The sequence below is a fragment of the Platichthys flesus genome, chromosome 20, assembly GCF_949316205.1.
Source record: "Platichthys flesus chromosome 20, fPlaFle2.1, whole genome shotgun sequence".
Lineage (NCBI taxonomy): Eukaryota > Metazoa > Chordata > Actinopteri > Pleuronectiformes > Pleuronectidae > Platichthys > Platichthys flesus.
The window spans coordinates 18,110,947-18,136,779 of NC_084964.1; the positions used below are offsets into that span (position 1 = coordinate 18,110,947).

At 46.1% G+C, this 25,833-nt stretch overlaps 1 protein-coding gene across 1 annotated transcript in view; it reads right to left on the reverse strand.

Annotated features, from left to right (window-relative positions):
- Positions 1 to 447: 447 nt before the first annotated feature.
- LOC133931718 (glutamate receptor ionotropic, NMDA 2C-like) overlaps positions 448 to 25,833 on the reverse strand; it is a 36,130-nt gene continuing 10,744 nt past the window's right edge. The window contains exons 7-16 of the mRNA XM_062378659.1: positions 22,701 to 22,912; positions 20,721 to 20,723; positions 13,826 to 13,994; positions 12,385 to 12,538; positions 11,871 to 11,996; positions 10,108 to 10,337; positions 7,299 to 7,459; positions 6,106 to 6,293; positions 4,749 to 4,981; positions 448 to 3,230 (exon numbers count right to left, since the gene is read on the reverse strand). Of these exons, the coding sequence (XP_062234643.1) occupies positions 1,689 to 3,230; positions 4,749 to 4,981; positions 6,106 to 6,293; positions 7,299 to 7,459; positions 10,108 to 10,337; positions 11,871 to 11,996; positions 12,385 to 12,538; positions 13,826 to 13,994; positions 20,721 to 20,723; positions 22,701 to 22,912 (3,018 nt within the window). The 3' untranslated portion in view covers positions 448 to 1,688. The remainder of the gene's footprint in view (positions 3,231 to 4,748; positions 4,982 to 6,105; positions 6,294 to 7,298; positions 7,460 to 10,107; positions 10,338 to 11,870; positions 11,997 to 12,384; positions 12,539 to 13,825; positions 13,995 to 20,720; positions 20,724 to 22,700; positions 22,913 to 25,833) is intronic.

Genomic DNA, 25,833 nt, shown 5'->3' on the forward strand with positions numbered 1-25,833 from the left:
GAGCAGATCCGAATAAAGTATAAGAACATTTCCCATAATGCCAAACTCCTGAAACACTTCTTCAGTGGTGATTGATATTTCCTCATCGATGTGATGTCATATGGCCCCCCAGCCAATCAGGGCAGACTGGGCTTTAACGAGAGATCGACCGTAAAGAGACAGGAGCTCAAACCAAGAGTTTCAGACAGAGGCTGAACAGAGGAGCTGCAGCATTTTAAACCATCTGAGGAATCCGATGAGTTTTCTGAACATTTGAGCATGAAAACCTTTTCAAGGGAAACATCAAATAAAAACCATGAGCCTGAATACGAGGAGAATATGTCTCCTTGAAGCGAGCATTGAGAAATAGAAAGTTCAAGTCTCTCCAAAGACGACACACACGAGAACGCTGGTTCATCCAAAAAGGCTCTTTAATTGGTCTAGGTGATTAATTACAGGGTAAGGGAGCCAGGTAATATAGATACTAGAATAGCTTTCAATTAACTCATTTAAATTTAATCATTAAACAGTTAAAAGGAATGGGGGGGGGTGGGAGGGGAGAAGAGGGGGGTGATGAGGGAATATAAAAGAGTGGAAAAGAGAGAGAGTGATGAAAATGTTAATATAGGCCAACTGATGAGAATTAATACAATAATAACAAATATTCCAGTAGATTAGCAATAGCTTTACAAAAAAGAAAACATTAGAATGTGCCAGAAGTGTAATTAGAAAATTTTAAAGAGTGACTATAAATTCCTATCATATGTAGAATACATGAATATGACACTAACCAGCCTCAAATAGAACATCTTATCTATATCGATGCAGTACTTTGAATACAGAAGTTATTTACTGTGAGGCCCTGTGTGATGTTGTGCTGTACTGTGGCCTCACGCCGAGACCCAGTGAGGAAGAGTCCAAGGTTTAAGACACCTAGTGCTGGTCAACGCTGCCCCCCCCCCCTGCCCCCCACATCTTCATCACTTTACAGACTGTGTTCACATTGACTGTTTCCACAAAGTCTCTGCTTCCCGTGACTCGTCACGATGAGGACGTGAAGGGTTTAGCTCCAAAAAACGGTGTAAATACTCCAAGAAGTTACCTGATGTTCACAAAACAGACGTCTCAGAATGATGAGTTCTTCCAGGTATGTGTTTTTTTTTACTTTGGACTTAAACTCCACTGTCTTCACAAAATCTTGCTACAACTGCTGCTTGTATTTCAGTGGCTACAATTCTTTATTCCTCCCATATTTTCTACCCCAGCTGTAAACAGTTCCTCTACCAGACGACACCCACGACCGAATCCCAACCAACCACAATAAAATACGCACAACACGCACGCACACACACACACACACACACAGACCATGCGCCAACACCGTAGACTTTAAATCTTGGTGCACATTAAAGCACAGGGAAAAACACAGAAGCGATGTTGTAGGAAAGCGGCGAGTGAAACGTGCCAGCTCCAGCTTCCCACAGCTTTCTGGAGGATGACACCAGTGTGGTCCTCGTCCATCCTCGTCTTCTGTCAAATGTGCAGCCCCAAACTTTTTTATTTACCAAGCAAAGTCACAGAAAATGACCACTTACTTCAAGTCCTAATTTTTCCCTGTTTCATTAATCACACCACTACACCCTCTCCATAGTGGTTTCAACCTCTGGAAATCCACAGTACCCATCTCATGAAGTCCTTTTGTTTTCCCATCAGACCTCAGACTCCAGGCTGGACACCCGTCGCCAGGGGCGGAGAACACAGGGGCTCCCTGCAGGCTGGCCCCCCGCTCCCTGGCAGCCCTGTGCCTCTAAACCAGTCTGGGACCCCTGATAGACTCCGTAGCCCCCATATACACTGTCCTGGTAAAGCAGTGCCCGCTGGCCCCCGCATCGCCCACCGCCACATGCCAACAGCTGGCACACTGGGCTGGGGTTGTTGGAAGCCTGGCTGTGGTGCTGTAGGTCCAGTGGGCCATGGTAGAGGGGTAGTCCTGGATATGAGTTCAGGTAGTGGGCGTACTGTCTGGTGAGCAGGCTGGTAGCCCTCCGCACCATCCCCCGTCCAAACCCAGTCCCATGTCGCACTGCTTCTCCATACGAGGGCAGGTGGGCGGAGTGGGAGTAGCGCAGCCTCTGGCCCTTACGGCCTGTGGGCCTCCTCTGGTCCTGCCTGATGTGGAGGTAGGCCTGGTTCCGTGAGAGGCACAGGTTGTTTCGAAGCTGGGCGGGGTTGTGTGCCTTGGCGGGCGTGGTTGGTGTGAGAATGCATGGGAACAGGTCTGGCAGGGTGGAAGGTGACTGGCTGGAGAGGGATGACTGGGATTCGTCGAGCTGGCGGATTTGCTCGCTGCCCCACGTGGCTTTAAGGAAAGAGGGGCGGCGGTGTCTTCGTCTCCCTCTCAGCATGAGGTCCTCTGGCGGCCAGGAGCCGTAGTTCTCCACCCGAGGACCCACACCCTCCCCTGTGTATATGCTTTCAGCGCTGGCTGCAGAGAGGTGGTTTTCTTGGAGGTGGTTGACTTTCAGCTCGCTCATACAGACGGGACTTTGGTTGTTCATCTCCTGGTCCCTGTGTTTCCGCCTCTCCAACTCCTCCTCCTCACACTGGAAACTCTTGGACCTCCTTTTCCGTCGGGTGAGGCCGGCTGGGACGTGCTGGTTCTGAGGTGGGGCGACCGGGTGGGAGGCGTAGATGTCGGGTAGTTGTAGATCACCATAGGGGACGAACGGTGAATGAGAGTCTACGTAAAGTCGCCCGGTGGTCTGGTAATGGTGTGGGTGTTGATGAGGGAGGGGCTCACCCACGGCCAAGTGGGGGTTGCTAAGGCTGGATACAGGAAGTGGACGGTCATACAGACAGGGAGTAGAGCGAGTAGGGAGGGTGTAACGCAGCGGCGTGGGCCTCATGCTCCTATGCTGCTTCAGAGAGGTAACAGCTACCAGAGGTGGGGTCATCGAGCGCTGCGGGAGGGAGGAGTGATTCTCAGTTATATACGCAAATCCTCCAGGTACGGACTCAGTGGAGATCTGTGGCACACGAAGAGGCAAGCTGCCGCCATGACGGCTCAAGTGTTCTATCGTCTTGGTGGCATTGTCCAGGGAGCTCTCCACATTGGCAGTGGAGACCAGATCTTTGGCAGTACGAAGCATCTTCAGCATGTTTGCTTGAGCGTAGTTGGAGGTCAGGTCAGGTTTGGCCATACCGGAAGAACGCCCCGTTTCCTCCACTCCGTTGTAACAACTGTAAATACCCTGAGAGACAGAGGAGATGCACAGAGAATGAAAAACATAAAGAGAGTCAGTTAGAGTTTCTCCTGCCAGTCCCCAAGTAAAAACTAGTGAGCCCACAAGTAAACACAGCAGGAAACTATTCAGGGGATTCACCGCGAGCGAGTGAGCGTGTCAGTGACGATCACGTGTCGGACGCAAAATGGAAATAAAGAAGAAGGGATGAAAAAGAAGAGTCATAAACCCAGACGACTTGGATAGACGATAGGATTCGAGAGCTTTTGGTCTGTTTCCCTGCTGCGTGATTCATACGTGAAAGGCAAACCAGAAAAACCCCGGACCCAATTATGCAGCCATTCTCCTGAGTTTATGTTTAAAAGCATCTCAAGAGGTAGTAAAATAAAAGGAGGAGAAGACTATGAATTCATATTTGAATTCTAAATTAGTCGCTACTACAAACTGTATAACCTTAAATCAACCGACTGGTCCAGTGAGTTATAATTTCACAGACGAGATTTTGTGCATCTCAAATCGACGACCGAATTCCCAACTAATAAAAATCCCACTGGCGGTAAAATGAAAAAAAAACTGATTCCATTTACATCTCACAGTATCACAAATTCATTATGCATCCTCCTGGGACTCAAAGCAAAACAGTTTAAGCTGAGAGGATTGCCCCAATAAACGCACATGGACACATGCACCATAACCCCCCCCCCCCCCCCCCTCCCCGCACAAAAAAAACGTCTCCAACTGCACGGACAAACTGAGCCAAATCCCAGGACTGCTTTCTGTTCACTGAGGGATCCTGAAAGAGGCAAATTTAATTTGGCCCTTGGGGCCGCCCTGTACGGATTAATGATCAGATCATCATTTAGCCGTTAATCTGATAAAACCCAGATCCAGGCACAATAGTGTAATTATCACAGCTGAGAGGGTGGTGACCATGGACGTGTCCCTGGCTGTAACTTCAGCCTCAGCTCTTTGCCTCGGTGCCCACGCTCCCAAAACAACAGCATCTGGGGACGAGCATTAAGCAATCAAAGTTAAATGCTGAGTAAACAGCAGAATTAGTGCCGCTTGTCTTTCTCTTATCCCTCCTCTCTTTCCCTTCCCTCTACTAAGAATGCAGTGCCGTTTTAGCTAATTTAATAATAAAGCCCTGCAAGGATACTATGTAATTACATGCAAATACACGTCCATCTTCCCTCATTTATCATCACATTAAAGACACTTTATTAAAAGCTGCATTTTAAATGGGAAAAAGCATCAAACAGCAGCTTAAAGTCTAAACATTCCACCAATCTTTCAATCACTCAACAAAGCTGTTATTCAACTAATCTAATTACAGCCGGCCAATCAGTCACTTTAATAAATAATCAATGTGAAATCCAGTGAAGCAAATTTTCTAAATCACCTCCATAAACCAAGCAATCAGCAATCGGGCTAAACAAGGATTCATAAATAATAAACACCCTCTGGATTTGCGAATATGAGCCGTACAAATAAAATGTAATGGATTGACTTATTGTGAAGTCTCACCCTGCTGATGCCCAACAGGCAGTCAAGCTTGTGAGACTTGTGGAGGGAGTGTCTCAGCTTCCAGTAGAGCAGGTGTTCCCAGGCGAACACCAGCAGGCTAAGGCCCATGGCCACCAGCAGCATGTAGAAGACACCCGCCATGTTGTCGATGTCCAGCTTGCTGCTCATCACCTCGTTCTTCTCGTTCTGGCAGATGCCCGATAACCAAACCGTCTCCAAGCGCTGGGTGTCTCCTGTGGGGACGTAGGAAAATAACGGGGGGGGGGGTGGGGGAAGACACAGAAAGAATGAGAGGACAAATCCAATCAGACAGGACCAGTCCAGCACAGCCATCTGTTGTTTGGATGTTTTGTGGAAGGAGAAACTAGACTCCGGTTCAAGTGCTGACAGTAAACCAAATTTAAGTTCAGATATAAAGTGCTTGCAGGGGCTGAAGTACAGGAATCGCCTTTGTGTTTCACGCCTCTGCCACCCAGTGTAGTTTCAGTCTCTATAATATTTATTTTACTTTGACTCCAAGTGAAAAAACTTCAAAGTTTGAAGATTTTCCCTGGAGGCAGTTATCTTGTTCAAGAGACCCAAAACTTATTGTTGAGGTCACAATGTATTTGACCTTTGACCTTTAAAAACACCAAAATGTAATCAGCTCATCTTTGAGACTAAGTGAATATTTGGTCCAAGTTTGAAAAGGTTCCCTTCAGTCATTCCTGAGATACTGCGTTCAGAAGGCAAAATGTTGCCCTGCGATGTCATTGCAGCATTGACCTTTGACCTCTTTGCGTCGTTCTAAACATTAGTATTCCATTTTTCTTATTCTTTATCTTTATTCATGGTTTAAATGCCGATAAAGCTCGTTTTGAATGAGGAGAATTAACAGCTAACACATCTCCATTAGCCAAAGCTTCTCCTGAAGGTCTGTGGACAGGTGGCCACCTCTTTAGCTGCGTTCTCCCAGGAGGCCTCTTGGAGAACGCAGCCATTTTATCTCTCTTTCACCGTATGTCAACCATAAACACACTATTCATTATATCATTGCAGGCAGCTCAGGGTGAGTGTGTCTGTGTGTGGGTTGGTCTTAATCTCTCAGAGGACAGAGGGTATTAAGTCCTCACCGGGCGGCCGTCATGGTGAGTGTGTTTGTGGAGCTTGGTGGGATGTGTGTGTGTTTGTGAGAGGTTCGTAGAAATAGTCATATCACTAACGCTCCCTGTGGTTCTGCAGGATATAAACTCTTCTCTGTGACATCACTTCCCTGCTGATGCAGCACTCACACGGGGAAACGGAAACAAACACATGCAGATAAAACCGTGTATTCTGTATTGTGTCTGGTTTGTTTAGGCGCCCACCGCCCACCCACCATCTCCGAGGAACTGCAGCAGCGCCAGGTCAATGAGCCGTTTCCAGCGGGAGTCCTTCTGCAGCGCGATGCCGTATCCCGTGGTGGCGAACACTTTGCCGCTGCCGATGGTCACCAGCTTGCAGCCCTCGTCCTTCCCGGCCATGTAGTTCAGAACGGCAGCGTCGTAGATGAAGGCGTCCAGCTTCCTGCAAGTAAATAAATCATTCGATCAAATCTTAGACCTTATATCCAGAGTTAAGGGAAAGCAGGAGTTTAGAAAAAGTCTTAAAATATAAATTTTACAAATTAAAGGGATTGAAGATAATTAAATTGTCCTAAACTTAGATTGGATGGTTCTTAATTGTTTTGGCTCCCAAACTTCACCATGGAAATGTCTCTTCTCCAAATGATTATTGGTTACCAGATGTGCTGTGTGGCTGGTCTACTTTTGGTTAAGTTTATGCATTAAACTGAGGCCTTTCTATTCTGTTAGCTAATTTATGGACATGCAAGTTTAATGATAGGTGGCCTGTGAAAGACGAGGTCTCATGCCGGTTAGAGCCGGTTCCTGGAAGTTCTTTTGAAGCACAAACTGCACTGTGGTTTCAAAGGCCTTCAAACTTGGGACAATGGAGATGAAGGTGGTGGACTCTAAAGGACCTGAATGTGTATTTTCACTTTTGGGTACAAATTCAATTTCAAGTGGAATAAAAATGATGTTAAAAACATCTAAAATTGAACTGGTTTATAGCTGCAGACGCCCTGAGGTGGCGTTCATCATCTGGTGACCATGACGGTCTTTTAAAGGAGATCAATCCACCGCCGCCTTCGTTCCACCCAGCCACGCAGTTAGCTCCACTAAAAATAAAAGTGCCAAAATGTTCACGTTGATGGATTAAAGACGAGTTTAAAAAAAAAAACACACAGACACAATTTGTGGATGTTGAGTTGAAAATGTGCGAAATCACTATTGCAGCCCTTCAGATGTGTTTGAGTTTGTTATTTGAGGGGATGAGACATTTGACAGCACGTTTCTATACAAATTAACACAACACAAGACTTTTTCATCTAAAAATACACCCGTCACATCGGCCCGATACAGAAATAGCTGCAACAACACAAAAAGCATAAAAGTCTCTGCTGAATCATCCACTTTATGATCCAAATGACCTCATATTTGATTGTGTTATACGTATACAAGTAGACTGTACCCGGTTTTGAGGCTTTCGAGTGCTTCCTCCACCCCCTTCTGGTTGTACTTCATCATGTGCATGTGCATGTCGGGATAGTTGCTGCGGATGTTCCTCTCCGTGCTCCCGTTGGGGACCGTCCCGAAGCGAAAGGGAGGGTAATGCTCGTGTGGCTTCTGGAACTGTAGGGAGAGAGAGAGGTGGGGGTGAGGAAAGGGAGAGGGGGAGGAGATATGAGAAGATGAGAAGACGGGAGAGTAGAGGGAGGTACAGCAGGAGAGGAGAGAGAGAGAAGGGAGTGAGGAGAAAACAGAAAGAGAGGAAAAGAGACTGAAGGGAGGGAGAGCAGAATAGGGGGAGATGGGAGGAACGGAGGAGACGACAGAAAGAGGAAGAGACGGGAAAATAAAGCAAAAGAGTAGAAAATGAATGAGGAGAGAGAAAAATGAGAGGAGTAGTACAAAGGGAGGAGAAAGGAAGACAAAAAGGAAATGACACATGAGGATAAAACAAGAGAAGAATGGCAAGGAAAGGAATGAGGAGAGAGGAAATGAGATGAGGAGAGAAAGGATGAAAATAAAGGTGAGGAAACATGAGACAAGAAAGAAAATAAGGGATGGAGAAGATAAGAAAAGGGAAAAGGAAACATGAAGACAAAATAGGAAAAGAAAGCAAACAAGAAAAGAGGGAGTGAACCCAGGAATAAGAAATGAGAGAAGAGTAAGAATAGATAAGATAAAAAGACAAGGAAGGAAAGTAAACAAGAGGAGAAAAGGGGAGAAGACAGGACAGGAAATAGTAAAGAGGAGAGAGTGAAACATGAAAGAAACCCAAGAAGAGAAATTGTAAAAAGAGGAGAAGAGCGGAACCAGAATGAAGAAGAGGCAGAAGAGAGTAAAGAGGACGAGGATCTACTCAGTTAAACGAAATCCATTTTCCACTCATTTCATTTTTATCCTCAAATCTGATCGAATCGTCGGCCGAAGCTCAATCCTGCAGAAACGAGCCGGACGCCACTCACTCACCTCGGTTTGATTAAATCTGACATGAGTCCACACGCGTCACTCTGAATCATGTCGCCGCTCACAGACGCTGATGCTCCACTTCAACCCGACGCCTCGCGACGCCGGATGAGGCAGAAACTCGTCTGTTCGAGCTCAATTAAACCGTAAACAGGAAAGAGCCATTCATCACCGGTACGCCGACGACCTTTCGAGCCGAGCGCAAATGAATGGGCCAATCAAAATGTGAGAGTGCTAATATAATCACGCGCAGCTGTTTGAACAAAAGCGTCACAGAGGTTAGAAATGATCAGTTCAGATGAGCAGTTCTCACAGTGACACGGTTATAAGTCGACGTTAATGTTCCTCCGCTGCCGGGAGCCAAGAGGTTCTGTCGATATTCTGATCGGAGGCAGATTTCCACTGTGGTCGTGCACAAAAATGTATTTTAAAGTTGAGTAAAGTTTCAGTTAGAGGAACTCTTCTACTTGAGTCAAAGTTATTAGGTACTTGTTTTCACATATACTGTACTTTTAAAAGTAATATCACTTGCAGAGCGTAGTTGAAATATGAAAAACTATGTGAACGTGCAACGCATTGTAAAGATGTAGCCGAGAACAAAGTGCAGATATTTGCTGATATCAGGTAAAAGTGAGAAGTACCTGAAAGTAAATCTACTTAAGTTAAGTACAGATACATGAAAAATGTAATTAAGTACAGTATTATAAAGTAAATGTGTAACTACATCATAACACTTGTTGCCAATTAGTACTCTTCCAGTTAATTGATGCCAATTAAATGCTCAAGTGTATTTGTAGAATGAGTTCAGCTCAGCTGAGGGCTGAGGACAAATTATATTATAATATAAATATAAAAACCAAATGAATTTTGTCATTCTCCTCAGGTCTCCTCAGATTCAGCTGGCAATATTTTTCTGATTATTGCTTTTGTTTTAGAACCGAGCGCCACAAATGAGTGCAGGAGGGTGAATGAAAAAAAAGAACTATCTCTAGAAACACATGGTTGGTTCTGGCGTTTATCGACAATGAGAATAAAACAGACGACCAGCAGGCGTGATCCTTTAAACCTGCAGGATGTGAACCCAGCCATCCCACGATCTAAACCCACCTAATCCTCGGCTGTGTAGGATCTCAGGGAAGAGGGAGCATCTGAGGCTGTGTGGTTATTTATATTAGTCCCTTCTTTGACGCTGGGGGACATGATGCATCTGCATAAAGTTAATACAGTCGGTTAATACGAGCGTAGATCACTGAGGTGGCTCGGCTGATCCCTGCCTGCGAGTGGTTTTTTCACGATCTGTGAGGAATGAAATGCTTTCTTGTAAAGCTCCTCTGAGGCCCTGATTCCACGATGAGTGTGTGTCTCTGTCCACACACACACACACACACACACACACAAACACACACAAACACACATGCAGTCAAGAGTAAGACAAATTCCTGGCTGTTTTTTAGTCGTTTGACATTTTGCGATCTTGTTTCAGCCGCGTGTGAGTGAGACGAGCGATGGGAGACGGCACAGGGGGGATATTGATGGACGGACCGAAATACTGACAGGACAAGTCGGGGACTCAGACACCATCTGCATTGGCAGAAGGGCGCAATTGATTCGTCACTCATGCCCCTGGGCTTCCCGCTGATGGGGAAAGGACAGACACGTTCATAGCACGAGTCCTTTCAAGGCTTTCTGTCTTTTGTCTGCTCCTTGCATGGCTTGTGAGTCGATGCGGAGACGAGGATGGAGGGAAACTTTCAATGACGGCCCCGTCTCGTAACGACTCCGTCGTTATTGTCTGTTCAGTCTCTTACCTTCTTGTCGGAGAGGCCGGACACTGTGTCGATATATTGCTCCTGGATCATGAAGGCAGCCAGGTTGGCGGTGTAGGACGCCAGGAAGATGACGGCGAAGAAGGCCCACACCAGGACCATGATCTTACTGGTGGTTCCCTTGGGGTTCTCGATGGGGACCGAGTTGTTGAAGACGATGCCCCACAGGAGCCACACAGATTTCCCAATGGTGAAGGTTGGACCTCCAGGATCTGAAGAAGTGATAAGAGTGACATGATGACCACTCACACAGAAACCACAAATTGTGTACAAAATGAAACCAAATGAGTTTAAGAGATTCTGACCCAATGGTACAGAGCCACTAACTCTCTCCGGTCAAACAACCCACTCTGACAATATATCCCTATTTTAAATTTCACCCAACTTTTCCTTTTCTCCTCTTCTCTTCTTGTGTTTCCTGGCAGAAGAGCCGGCAACATAAGGTCTGCAGTTGTCGAGTCTGAACCAATTCTGTGTCACCAGCTGTTGCAGTGATATGAGGATCCTAAAGTGCTTTGCTCAGATAGAATCAGGAGACTTGGAGCTTTCAAACTGAATGTGCGCAGTTTGTTTGAAGTCTGAATCCAGCAGGGACGAAAAACACATTTAACGCAGAGCTGCCGAAGCCAAGGTTTCCACGCGGGTGCCAGGGTTCGGTTAAGTTTAGGGACATTTGGGACGGCCAGTTTTAAAATGAAGCCGATAATGACTCGTGGTGGGAAATTGAAAGTAAGCTGCTGCGTTTGGTGTCCAATGTTTTACCGACCGATCCAACCACAGAGTTTGTGGATCTATTAGAACATTTGTTATTTCATTCTTTTCTCCTGATGGACAGAAGTTCTGATTCCTGCAGCTTATCTTATAATAACAAACGTTAATTAAACAGCACCTTTTCATTATTAGAAATGCAGCTCAGAGTGTTGAGAGTAGAAAAGAGCAAAATCAAAGAGATGTCCCAGATGTCGGAAACTCTTGGAAAATAAAGAACGTATTTCAGATTGTGGGTCTGACAGGAAAGCGGGTCGTGTGTGAGTGATCACAAACTTCACCTGCTCTACATGAGATAACTGTCACATGGTTTTAAATCCATCGCACACGCTCACCTGACAAAACATATCCACCACCGCTACCTCGTGCCCTTCTGCAAACTTCCAAACAACGTCACAATTTCCCGGCCTCGGCTCGTTTCCATCGCTCTCTGCCACCGCTGCTCATGTGCAGCGTCGACGGGTGCCGCCGCCATCAATCACACTTCGATTAACGCTGCGACGAATGCTAATTAAAACAGGAAAATGACCTTTCGGACCTGGAGACAAGGCATGCTCTGTCAGCGCTGCATTCTGGGATTGATTAGCCCTCTCCCCCCAAAATCCTGCTGAGGAACTCTTGGCGTCGCAGGACGTGCAGACGGAACCGGATGCTAGCGGACCGCACGCAGGCTCACCGATTCAACGCCTCCTAAGATCCAAACTAAGTATGACCTCTTGATTTTTTTTGTTTTCTACAGCCGTGGATATATTTAGATTCAATAAATACAGAAGACTAGATATACCCATGTCATTTTACACTCAGAAAACAGCAGCAGATGTGTGTGTTTGTGTGGGATTAACTAAATAAATATGAAAACGTGGGTAAAAATGAACTTTATTGGCTACAGATTTATCTCTATCACTCTTCTGTGCTGCATCCAATCAGGACGGAGGGATTCCACCAGTGAAAGTGTCACAAAGACGTGTCACACTCACCTTTGGCCCTGACCAAACTGCGATTGTAGCCAACTGGGCTGAGGTACTCGAACACGAAAACCGTCACCGCCACAACGGTCAGGCACATCACGAACATCATGACCCACACTGCTGGGCTGTAGGGCTCTGGGGGGGGAGAAGGAGGAGGAGGAGGAGGCCGAGGAGGAAGAGGAGGAGGAACAAACAAAAAAGATGAAAGTAAGTCTCTGCTTCTAAACTTCTTTGGTGATGGAGGTCACCATGTGTGGTCGGAGGATAGCAGGAGAAACCGACGGTGTGACAATGAGAAGAGTGAAATTGCAGCGTTCAGTTTTTTGCTGAATGTTTGGGGGTTTTGGGAAAGGGGGGGATTTAGGTGTGTGAGGGGATATAGTTGTAGGCTACAGTTATCAGTGGGATAAAAGCTTAATGGGAAGTTTCCTGAAGCTGCTGCCGAGACAGAACTTGCTTAAGTAGGCCATCCTGAGAGGAAGCATCATGGCGACCACTGCAGTTGTTGTTTTTTTGTTCTCACCCAGAAAGGCAGATGGAGAAACCGTCCCATTGCTGCGGGCGACCATGACGCTGATGCCCGTCTCCACGAACGGAACCGAGAAGTCGATGATCTCCGAGCGCTCCTCGTTGATGGTGAGGGAGCCGATGGCCATGTCAGCTCGTCTGTACACAACCTGAGAGAGGGAGGAGGAAATAAAGTAGAGCGAAAAAAAAAACTAATTTCATGTATTTATTCTGCATTTGTTCCACACTGTTCTTAAAGAGACCGGAATGGGATTATTTTGACTCAACAGGACTTCCCGGAGGACGTCTGTGCTTCGCTGAAAAGAGAGCAAACTGTGGAATTCATGAACAATCCTTTCTGAATGCGGCAAACACTTTGTGCTGTACAAGACGCCACGACTCTTATAATGGCTGTGTGCACAGACAAATGGGATGAGAAGGCTGCAGCCCAGGAGTGCTCACACTCAAGGTGGCGTTTCTGAAAAGCAGGAATTTGGTATATGGCGCAGTCGTCTTTCCTCGCAGATGTAGTAAACACACACACACACACGCACACACACACACACACACCACACACACACACACACACCACACACACACACACACACACACACACACACACACACACACACACAAAGAGCGAGATACAGTCCCAGAGCAGAGCGCCTGCAGGCATGGAAACACAAGCAAAAAACTCTCTCCTGAGGAACACCTGTTCAGGGCATCTCACTTTCAGATGCAGCTGTGTTTGATGTGGCTCGCCGTGTAGGAGAGTGGCAGAGAAAGTGAGCGTTAGCTCCGTATGTATATGCATGGCCACTGACCTAGATACAAATCCATCAAAGACCCAAAGACTGACTCTCTGGGCCGAGCAGCGTTGTTCTCGTCTCTGGTGACACCAGCACCATCATCCACAGGTGAGAAGCTACATCTGCACAAGTCCTGCTTTGAGGGGCTGGTGACTCAATTACTTTATATTTGACTATCAGAAGTATTATTCAATAGAAAACTGTGAATGATACTGTCTGAAGGGTTTTTGGTCATTTCTCTTTGAGGCCCACTGGCTTACTCTGTTCTGATTGGTCAACTACTTCCTGACTGGCCTATGTTGGGGGGCGTGACAGGCTAGATGCTAATAATTGTGGGACATCATGAAATCAATGCAGCTTTAAATAAAGTCTTATTTTAGCTACAGACTTTGTTCTGTTTTTAAATATAAATGTAAGTAAACTTTGCTTTTATTCCGAAAACTGTGGGTCAACATTCCCTGCTGTATTTTGGTGAATAAATTACCTTTATTACTTCCGCGTAATGAGGTCATGCCATCGCCCAAAGCTACATTTATTTTAGATTTTAGTTTTAAAACCCCTTGCTCTAGTAAGTGTCAGTAGAAGTCCAGGGGAGAAATTAACACGGCTGCTGCCTTCAGGGATTTCTCCTGCTTCAAATACACTCACCTCCCCGATCATGCCGTTCCAGGTCCCACGCACCAGCTTGCCGTGTTTTCCGTTGGTGACCAGGTAGAGGTCGTAGGAGAACTTGATGGTGCGGGACAGCTTCTTCAGGATGTCTATGCAGAAGCCCTTACAGCACAGTTTGATGTAGGACTCCGACTGGCCGGTAAAGCTGTGGAAAAGGATGATAAGGAAAGAGTCACTCAGTTTCTTCTTGCGATCCAAAAAAACAACCCTCGGCTGGCAGCTGCCGTCTGAAGCTTATCGGCAAACTGAAGCTGTTGTTTCACTTGGTTTCACGGTGCGAGCGCTAAATGGTCGCGGGCTCACACACCAAGTGAAGGGCAAGCGATGGCCGGTTCATTAGCTCAAATCAATACCTGTTCAGAAGGTGTCTTTCAGGGAGACGGACGAGGACACACACACACACACAGGCAGCCGGACAAGGCCCATGGTGAGCGGTTGAGTGACTGTGATGGCCTCTAATCAAAGGCCATTATGATGTGCAGCTTTTGAGGGACACATTCTTCCTCCGTGTGGCCTCGCTACTTAATGGGGTGTAGAAGAAGACGACAGACGACAGGAAATGGTGAAAAATAATAGAAGTAACAGCAAAGGAGAACAGCGGTGGAAGTTGAAAGCAGAGGGAAAGAAATTCTCGGAGCCCGTCAGCCTGTTGGTGTAGGGGCCAGTATTTGACATAAAGCCGATAGCCGATGCATTTTGCTCAGTGTGTTCTGCCTTTTTTAATCTATACCTACTGGAAACCACAGCTCAAATGTGACTGGTGAAACTAGAAACCGAAAAACAGAAGTTTCCTGACCCTGACCGACAGATCCTAGATGTGAAGATGCATTTCCTGAAAAATAAACCCTATGAGGGCTGAGTCACTGTTGTGGTTCTTTATGTTATATAAAGAGTGTTGGAGGTATGTCTCAAACTGGACCGTGGGTTACTAGTACTCTTTGATAATCAATAACGTACACGGAGGCGAGGTGACTTGTAGGCACGCTTTAGTAGTAGTACTACAACACCCAGGCATCAGCTATCGATCCAGCACCCGGGGTACCGCAGGCTAATACAGTCGAGCACAGAACACTCGATCAGATACACCACATCCCTCTTTTCCAAGAATGAGATGTGTTGATGCACTTAGCTGAAACAACTTGATTGGCAAAACTGTAATGTGCTCAATATCAAACATTTCCTTGAAATATAGTGCTTACTCAGTATCAACGAGTCACTTCCCAACATCTATGTAAACATATCAGATGAACATGTCTCTCAACAGAACAACCTGCTTTCTTAATAAGCATTCTTTTATAAACATGTCAATAAACATTTATGACAAAAGACTTTCACATTTTGTCTGTTCACTTTCTCTGTTTTTCTTTTCTCTTTTTTTTTTAAAAAATAAAGTGACACTCATTATCATTAGACCATGAACTAGTCTCTGAACCTGACAGGACGTCTCACCACTCTGCCACTTCTGGTGTGGAATTCCGAACTGTTCACGCTCACAGGCGGCAAAACCTGTGGTGGTGGATCTTGGGGTGACAGGTCAGTAGACTCATGTGTCTCAGAGTGTGTTTCTTCTGGACCGTCACTTAAGTCCGTGTCTCTGAACAGACTCGGATGTATCCTCCTAAGATGTCGTCTGTTCCTCCGTAAAGCCTTTCCTGCTGGAGTCAGCACGTTGTAGGAGCGTGGCTCGGATCTCTGGCCTGTCACTATGGCTGGCTCCCAACCACGTCGTGTCTGCATGTGTACTGTGGTACCTGGGTCCAATGCAGGCAGCGGCTTGGCGTTTTGGTCATAGGATAGACGCTGGCGTGATTGCAAAACCTGTAACCTGCTGTGCATGTGCCGTGGGGTGGACTGCTTTAGCAAAGCACTGGAATATGGAAGCGTGCTGCGCAGAGCTCTTCCCATCAACATCTGTGCAGGTGTCATGTTCAGCCCTGTCACTGGTGTGTTCCTCAGTGACAGCAGTACAAGATGCGGGTCTGTGCCAGTTTGCATTGCTTTTTGTAGTGCATGTTTCACAGTCTTTATAGACCTCTCCGCAAGTCCATTGGACTGCGGATATCCAGGGCTGGAGTGCGTAAGCTTGAATTCCCATGAGGCTGCAAACGACCTCATCTCGTAGCTGGCAAAAGGAACGTGATCACTCACCAGCTCTCTGGGAATCCCGTGCCTGGCGAAAACTGACTTCATTTTCTGGATTACTGTTTGAGCTGTTAAATCGGGCAAGTTCAGCACTTCAGGATATTTTGTCAGATAATCCACTAGCAACAGGTAAGACTGACCTTTCAGATGGAAGATGTCAGCTCCAACTTTCATCCATGGGAGTTCAGGAACTTCATGTGTGATGAGTGGCTCTTTCTGCTGTTGCGGCTGAAACAGCTGGCACTGCTTACATTTCTCCACTGTCATCTCTATGTCCCGTGTCATGCCAGGCCAGTAGAGGGCTATTCTAGCTTTGGCCTTTGTGCGCTGGACACCCTGGTGAGCTATGTGAAGCTTCTCTAAGATAACTTTCCTGAAGCTCTGTGGTATGATTATTCTATCTCCCACCATGATGATGTCATTATGGATGCTGATGTCGTGTCGCAGTGGCCAGTAGCTGTGAAGACTTCTGTCCAGGCTCCGTCTTCTTGCAGGCCAGCCGTTCAGGTGTTTCTCACACACAGCTTGTAATACACTGTCTGCAGCAGAGGCGGATTTCAGCTGGTTGAGTGTCTCCTCACTTAATGCATCTGTGGCCTCCATGGCGTACACAACTTTCTCATCACAGGTGTTCTCGTTCACATTGTCACCATCTTTGCTCGTCGTGGCTCGTGACAGTGCGTCTGCGATATACATGTGTTTGCCTGGGGTGTAAGTGATGTACAAATCGTATCTTTGCAGTTGTAACAACATGCTTTGTAGTCGTGCTGGTGCTTTGTTCAGTGGTTTCTTGACTATGACTTCCAGAGGCTTATGATCTGACTGCACAGTCACTGGTCTGCCAAAGACATACTGATGAAATCTTTTGGCCGCAAAAACAATGGCCAGCAGCTCCTTCTCTATTTGAGCATACCTCTTTTCCGTATCTGTGAGTGCACGCGAGGCATAGGAGAGAGGTTGTCCGTCCTGTAGCAGACATGCACCGAGTCCATCCTTTGATGAGTCTGCTTGCAGTGTGAGCGGCTTTTTGTGGTCGTAGTACCTCAACACTGGTGCCTGTGTGAGAGCAGTTTTCAGAGTCTCCAGCGCTGCATCGTGGTGTGGACACCACTGCCATACTGCGTCTTTCTTGAGCAGCTGTCTGAGCGGCGCTGTCAGTGAGGCCTCATTTGGCACATACTGGGCCAAGAACTTGGTCATTCCCAACAGGCGTAGGAGGCCTTGTTTGTCCACTGGGGGCGGCATGTCGATGATTGCTTTGATCTTTGCATCGTCAGGCCTCTGTCCGGCTGAGGTAATTATGTGTCCCATGTATTTCACTGTGTCAACCTTGTACTGTATTTTGTCCTTGTTAAGCTTCACATTTGCTGCCTATGCTCTCTCCATCACTTCATGAAGGATTTTGTCATGTTCAAGCTCTGAGGAGGCAGCTATGATCATGTCATCTGCAACGATGTGCACACCTGGGATGTCACCAAAGGTCTCGCAGTTCTTTTGCTGGAACACTTCACTGGCTGACTTAATCCCAAACGGAAGCCTGAGAAAGCGGTATCGGCCCCAAGGTGTATTAAAGGTGCACAGTTTCGAAGATGGCTCGTCCAACTTGATCTGCCAGTAACCATCTTTTTCATCCAGGATGGTGAAGATGTTTTTCCCGGCGAGCTTACTGCGCACATCTTCAGGGGTAGGTATGGAGTAATGCTGGCGTTTGACAGCTTCATTCAGGTTACTAGGGTCCAAACACACCCTTAGTGAACCATTTTTTTTTTTCGTGACGACGAGACTGTTCACCCATTCAGTTGGCTCGTTCACCGGTTTTATCACCTCTCTCTTCTCCATATCCTGAAGTGTGCGTCTCAGTGAGTCCATGATTGAAAGAGGTATGTTTCTGCAGCCATGAATCACAGGGGGGACAGATGAGTCAACATGTATGTGATGTACTCCAGGAAACTCGCCCAGTCCGGTGAAGACCTCAGCATACTTTTCAATCAGATCCTCTTTGGTGAATGGAGGATTTGATGGCTGTGGGGGTGTCGTTGTCAGTGCTTCAACCCTCTTTACCAACCTCAACTCTGTACATGCTTCACCTCCCAGAATCGCTTTGTCTGCCTGTCCGGTTACATGGAACTCTACAGTGGCTGTGTGTCTCGCGGTTTCACACTGCAGGGATGCAACCCCACATGAAGGCAGGCGGGCTCCACCAAAAGCAATCAATACAGTCTTTGTGGGCCGCAGTCGAATGGGACCTGGTATCTGCTTGAAAATAGACATGGGCAGCACACTTGCATCAGCACCTGTGTCAAGTTTGAATTTTATTGGTACTCCTCGGATGCTGGCTGTTTCAAACCAATTGCCGTTCTTTGTGAGGCTCGCTGCTGTTTTCTCATTGCTGTCTACCATGCCAATATACAAGGAATCCATTTCACTTTCAATGTTGTTCACAGTCTTGAACTTATAGTTGTCACGTTTCTCTGCAACTGCGCGACATACCTTGGAGAAGTGGTTGTTTTTTCCACACTTGTGACACATTGCTCCGTAAGCTGGGCATTGGCGGGGCTCATGCTGTCTCCCACATCTCTGGCAGTTCACTGTCGTCTGCTTCTTGCCCATGTTGAACCTGCTGCTTGTTTGTTTGTGTCTTTTTGTTTTCTCCACAGCATCAATTGGTGCATCATACGTGACTGGGGTCATCTGCATCACCTGTATTTGTGTCTTGGCAAGTTCTGTTGACCTGCATATGTCAATGGCTCTTTGAAGTGTAAGTCCGTTTTCACGGAGTAATCTCTCTTTCAGACGAGGATCATTAATGCTGAACACTAACTTGTCCCTCATCATGTCATCTTCACTTCGGCCGAACTCACAGTCTTTACTTTTCTGACGCAGTTCTGTAATGAATCTGTCCACTGTAATTCCTGATGACATCGCATGAGACCAGAACTGATGTCGTTCAAACACAACATTCTTCAGTGGGCTGCAGTACTCTTTGAATGCCTTGAGAACGTCTTCCACCGTTATGTCATCTTCTTCGGACGGAACAACATGGAGTGTGTTATACACTTCTAATGCTTCATCGCCTATGGTATGAAGTAGGATGGCTATTTTAACCTCCTCCTCTTTCTCTGACGCACCTGAAGCAGTCATGTACAGGCGAAAGCGTTGTTCCCATCTGCGCCAGTTTTCAGCGATATTCCCCGTGAGCATCAGCTGTGACGGTGGTCTGAACTGCTCCATGCTCGCCCCGTAGCCGTCCGGTGTTAGCAGGATGCTAATCTTTTTTCACCTTGCATGTAGTCACTCGGCTCACTCCGTAACTCTGTCTTCTGACACCATGTTGTGGTTCTTTATGTTATATAAAGAGTGTTGGAGGTATGTCTCAAACTGGACCGTGGGTTACTAGTACTCTTTGATAATCAATAACGTACACGGAGGCGAGGTGACTTGTAGGCACGCTTTAGTAGTAGTACTACAACACCCAGGCATCAGCTATCGATCCAGCACCCGGGGTACCGCAGGCTAATACAGTCGAGCACAGAACACTCGATCAGATACACCACAGTCACAATGTGTGTGTGTGTGTGTGTGTGTGTGTGTGTGTGTGAGTATGTCAATGACACAGCACCAGAGCCGACAAATAATAAAAAGACAATGTGCTGCGTGAATGAATGAGCAGGAGATTGAATGGAAAATAGACAAACCGGTAATTAACAGTGACTATGTTTTAGAAGTGTGATCATTAATTTTAGACGCATTTCACGTGTCTTTGAGCAGCTTGTTGCTTTCATGGGAGTCAATAGCTCCGATAAAGGCAGCGTTAATTAAATTGCTGCTGGAGCCGGCCAACTGTCGCCATTATTCACACTCCACTAACAATGCACACACACAAACACTTACACACACATTGGAATCACATTCAACACTCAAACTGGGCCGTGTCTGTCCGTCCCGCACACATACACATGCACACGTACAGCACAGGATTCCTCTGAGGGATTAGCAGCAGTTGTGTTGCGCAGTGTGTTTGTGAGGGAGTTGGAGGGGAGAGAGCGAGCGAGGAGGATTCTCAGGTGAGTGTGGGACAGGAAACAGAAAGGAAACCATCACAACCAGAACGCTAGCCGGAGGGAGCCATAGGGAGCTAGAGTTAGCTTGCGCGCTAACCCGGCCGGTGTAGCCGGGCTAGCGTTAGCTCGCTCATCCAAGGCCACGTAGCAAGACTCCCTACATGGGCATGGAGTGACCATTTATTTTGGTCATATTCCCATTCGACGCACTCTAGCGTATCGTTTCTGAAATAGAGGAACCACAACAACTTGCTGGAGTTGTTTTTTTCCAGAGTTTTGGGGACGGTAGACATGCCAGATACCCAAATTAAAGTTTAGAAGCACTACAAAAGTGAAATTTTCATAACCTGTGCCCTTTAAGACAAGACGTTTGTCCACATACTTTTGGCCTTATAGTACATCCTGTTTACGTTCATAGAATAACAGCAGAATAAGGCTAAAATATTTAAAACACAAAACCAAGTGTCCCTCGGCATCAATAAAGTATCTATTGTTATATTAAAAAAAGATCTTAGTGTGTAATTTTCTGTCAAAGCACAAAATATCATTGCATCACAGATAATCTAACTGTAATTACAATAACAATAATACTTGTTTTGAATTGGTGGATATTCCCCATCTGGTCCCTGCATGTTATGCTTTACCATCATTTACTAAATGAGCTGAACGAGCTGCAGTGGAGGAGACTGCTCAGTGCAGGGCTCTGACTCCGGATCAGCTCAGACTCTGGCAACAGAAGCCGTCATCTGTCCGAAGAAAAGGTTTTTAATGAGCGAGACAAAAAGTTTTAATCACGTAAAACATCTGCTCCGCGGAGAAGCTGCAGCGAGATTAAAAGATTTCTAAAGCTGCAGACTTCTGTCTCTTCCCTTCTCCCGCTCTCTGCTGGACACCGTCCAAATGGGACAAGGCCGCCGGAGAGGGACGGTGAGAGAGGAGCAGGGAGACGGTGGGATGGGGGTCACATTGTCCACTGCTAAGACAGATGTCTTCATGGTGGACAAATAAATCTTCTTTACTGGCAATCGATGTGCCATTACTCCCAACAACAACCATTACATACTGTATATCTCGCTCTGTAATTAATGTGCAAGCCACAGTCAGCACTGCAATCTGCATAACACACACACACACACACACACACACACACACACACACTCACACACACACTTTTCTTTATTACTTTTCTCCGAACCAGTTTTAAACTATGTTTGCAGACACTAACAGACCAGACCTTTATTACTGCACACACATGTAATTGGATGTTTGCGTGTGTGTTTTTTTAATGGTTCATACTGGGTGCACTTTCAGGCCATAACACTGAAAGGTATAATATCATTATATACTTTTATCAAGTGCAATTAAAACAACATATTTCATTTTCCTCTATGCTAAATAATAATATACACCTAAATATATCAGTATATAGAGCAGGGTAGTAAGATATGTAAACATACACAAGCTCCAGAGTGATTTAGTCCTGCTCTCATTTTTATTCTCAGGACGCACAACTTTTAATGTTTTCAAGTTATTGTAAAAATGATAAATAAATGTGTTTAAAGCTTTTCTAGTCTCCTCGTCCTCTTGAGAGCCACACCCACCCAGTCACACACAATCCCACAGCGCTGCCACATGCTGGGCTTCTTCACACACTGTCAGCAAACCTGTCAGGGGCAATATGTCTTCAGTGTCCTGCCCAAGGACACTTTGCCATGTGGACTGGAGGAGCCGGGGATCAAACCACGGATTCTGATTGAGGACCATGTTGGAAAATGTGTGTTTTGTCAGACTTGGAACAATAAAGCTGAGCTGCTTCTTTCTCACCTCCATCATTAAACTCACGACTGAGTATTTAAACACTATTTCTGTTTTCCGTGGTTGTTTGAACACGATGAAGACGTTGTGTATTCCTGGCGAGCACCTGTTGTAGGGAATCAGAGCTAATAGCTGTGTAATGGTTGTTGTCTGCCATAATGCGATCTGTGTGTGACACCAGAGGTGTGTTTTTAAAAGTGCGTAGACACTCAGCACACAAAATTACTCTGTGTTTAATGAAGTGTGGAGGTTTGCGGTGTCTAGTCAGAACTAAACTAGGGCAGAGGAACGGGAGAGGGAGGGTGCAGATGTCTGCGTGCAGCGCTGGGTATTATCTGAAATGTGTCAACACTCATCGAGCCGTAAGAAACCTGGTTTTCTGAGCTCAATCCAAAATACTGCTCGACTTTGAATTACATGTTTTCATTGATTGACTATTAATAAGAACAAATACGGGGTGAGAGAGACAAATGCTTAAAATAATGTGGACATTGAGCTCCTGATGAGAAGGAGTAAATGTGGATGTGCTGATGACGACAGTGGGACACAGAAAGCTTTGAGATTCAGTCTCTGTTGCATCTGAATAATGACAATCATGAGCTCAGAGATATATCTGCTATCAGCTCCACTGATATCGGGGGTTTGGCTTCATCAAAATTTATCTGGGGCCACAAACCGACTTTTTAATTTATATTTATTAGAAATAAATGAACAGATTGACGCCACTGTCATGCAACTACGAGGCACAAGTTGGTTAAACTTCAACAATTGGATACGAACATCTGGGACTGAGTACAGATGTGAAAAGGGGAGCATGTGTTTTTGTGTTGTACCTCTCTGTGCGGTTGGACTGACGCCTGCAGGGCACCGTGTTGCGGACGCACGTGCCGGTGCCGGGGTCCACGTTCTCCACCATGACGAAGGGATGCTCCTCCAGCGTGGCCACGGTCAGGTGCCGGTCGTCAGACACCTGCTCCAGGAAGCTGCCGTACCGAGGCCAGACAGGATAGCGGACCTGGAGGATCCCCCGAGAGTATGTGCCCACCTGCAGACAAGAGGGGGGGGAGAGAAAGAGCTCATGTACATGGTTGACTTCTAATTTATGGCAACCCCGTCTGTCTTCACCTGTCTGTCTTGGACTACTCAGGGAGTTGAAAAATGTTTACCTGCACCGAGGAGGTTTGTTTTTTGAAACACCAGAAACCCTCAAATATCAGGGCAGATCCAAACATATCTTTAAATCGTTTTCTTGACATAATCATTGATTTCCCAGTGAACATTTCATGGATCTTGATGACAGAACTCGGGCATATTTAGAGAACTGATATCTATGAGTGTGTGAAATTTGGTACAGCTTGATTGGATTTAAGGGAACCCTTTGGGGGGGGGCTCTACTGAGTACCATTAGTTAATTTTATGTTAAAAAGGATAATTTGCATTGGCTGACCTGGAGGAAGAGGATTAGAAGATGAAGAGCGGGTTCGTTAATGCACACTGAGACTCTAAAGTCTTTGACTTAGACGTATTGGGGGGGAAAAGCCAGAAACTAATACAACGTGCAAAACTGCCTGCATCACATTAATAATACATGCCAGCATGTGTTGCCTTCAATCCGTTTTCATTCTGTTGACTGATTATTCAATTATGATTTTTTTTCTTTTTTTGGTCCAGCTAAAGAAACAGATTTAAATGTCACTGTTCGTAAATGAAAACCGTTCGAGTGATTAAGTGCGATTTACTTTTTCTGTCTTCGCTGCTTCAATAATATGAAAATAAAAGGTTTAAGTGATGAAGAGTTTCTGCAAAATGAAAAATGTGATGCCGACGAGCTGCAGGCACGGCAACAAATATTTTGGGGGGGGGGTGGGGCAATATATTGAGTTTTTATGTCGGAGGGGGGAAACCACTTCTGACCAGAATTGCTGAAAAATATCACATCACGGAATGAATAATCCCATCGCAGTCTGCACTAAGCTCAGTGGAACTCTCTGTGAGGAGCAGGACTGTTTGTCACATCAGCCCGGCCTAATGAGGCGTACTGAGCTCAGCCCGCTCTGACTTACTGCACGCCACACTCGCTCCCTCGCCGTTTTAATGAGACCTCTTTCTCACAGCGGCTTCCTGATTTGTTCCTCGGCTCCCTCGCGCTAACGCTCTTCCCCTCGCCGTACACGGATGGTTTACAAATCTGCGGCGAAGGTACAGTCTGATGTGGAGGAGGGTGATTTGTTTCCTCGGCGCCATCTGTGAATCACTGTCCGTCTCTTATGGGATTCTCATGCGTCTTAGCGTCTCACAGAGGATGTGACTGGAAGCAGCTAGAACTTCTTATTTTTATTTCTGGATGCTCTGTTAAAATGCAGGAATTCCCCCAAATCCTCCAGGACATAAATGTATTATATAATGTTGTTTTTTTGGAATGTTGATTCGTGTAGAGCAGCTTTATTATCTGAGAATTAATGAGGAGTCAGAAATCAGAGGAGTGAGGCTCGTACAAGACTTGTTTTGGGCTCCACAAGCTGAAGGGGATTTACTCAAATCATTTTGTTTTCAGTGTTTGTCACTAGTCTTTATTCTTGAGATTCTTCATGAAGAACCTGGATTGGATCAAGGTCCCTTATTTAGCAGATTGGGTATTGCTCCACTTTAAACACTTCAAAATCCATGTTTCCTTCAAACTGCACACATCCAAAATAACTTTCAAATATATCAACAAACAGCTGCGTATTTACACAGACTGAGCAGCAGTAGCATTTGTCCACCAGTGATTAATAAAAACTAATATCCACTTTCCCTCTAACTGTGTTTTGGTCTCCTCCACCCTACGAGGCAAACATCTGGTTGTTCCCCAGCTGGTCGCTAACTTTGCCCGTCTGCTCTTTAGTGCTGGGAACGCAGTGCACAGTCACTTTACTGGAGATATGCTATTTCGCTGAAAGCAGCTGTATGCTGTGGCTGGAAATGAAACTGATGGTTCATAGAGAGAGAAGCCAGACAGTTAAGTGCTGAGTCGAAATAACACATATTTTATGTCACTTGCAGAAAACAGATCCAGCTTCAAACCGGTTGTGGTTATTCTACAGGTGGAAAATAATTAAGGAGGACGGAGACGGGAAACTCTGAGAAGGGGCCGAGAAGAGAATTGTGGACTTTCCTGTCCAAAGTGTCTCCCAGCAGCGCTCGTCAGGGAAAAAGATCATGTTAAATTGTCAGGGTGTCACAATGGAGGAGAAAGACTTGAAAAGAGAGAGCACGCCACGAGCTGTCATCTTCACAGACGAGCGACAGGACGAGAGGAGGAGAAGGGGAAGAGGAGGAGAAGAAGAGGAGGATGTGACAGACCGAGCTGTAATGACACTGAGAAGCAGATTCACTGAGTTCAGGCACGTGTTGGGATGTGACCGGTTCTGTTGTGCGGCTGCATCGCCCCTGGACATGAACACAAAACACATGGATGACGTGTGTGTGTGTAAAGATGTCGGCTTTAAGTGCGTCTTTAACATCCACACACTCACAAAACAAAGGCCCACTGCAGCACAACTCAATGTCCAGGTTCGTACACACACACGTTTACACACACACCAGCCAGCGAGGTGACATTGACAAAGTAGGTTGGTCTTTCCAGGGTAGAAATAAATGAGTTCAACTGTAGCTGTGAGATTACACTCAGGTCTCTTTGTGTTGTCTCACTTTTTCAATACACCCTCGGGCTTTGATAAGTGTGTGAGTGTGTGTGTGTGTGTGTGTGTGTGTGTGTGTGTGTGTGTGTGTCGGGGCTCCAGCAGGAAACTCACACATTGTTGTTTTCAGATCACTCATTTAAAAATGTTTACGTGCGCACAACTGGTTGTGTCCAGCGACATCAACATCATCCAGAGTTGAGGACACAGAGGGAGAGCAATGAGCGTCAGATACTTTGTGAGCTACGTGATCCATCCATTATTTATATTACCCCTTATCTTCTGA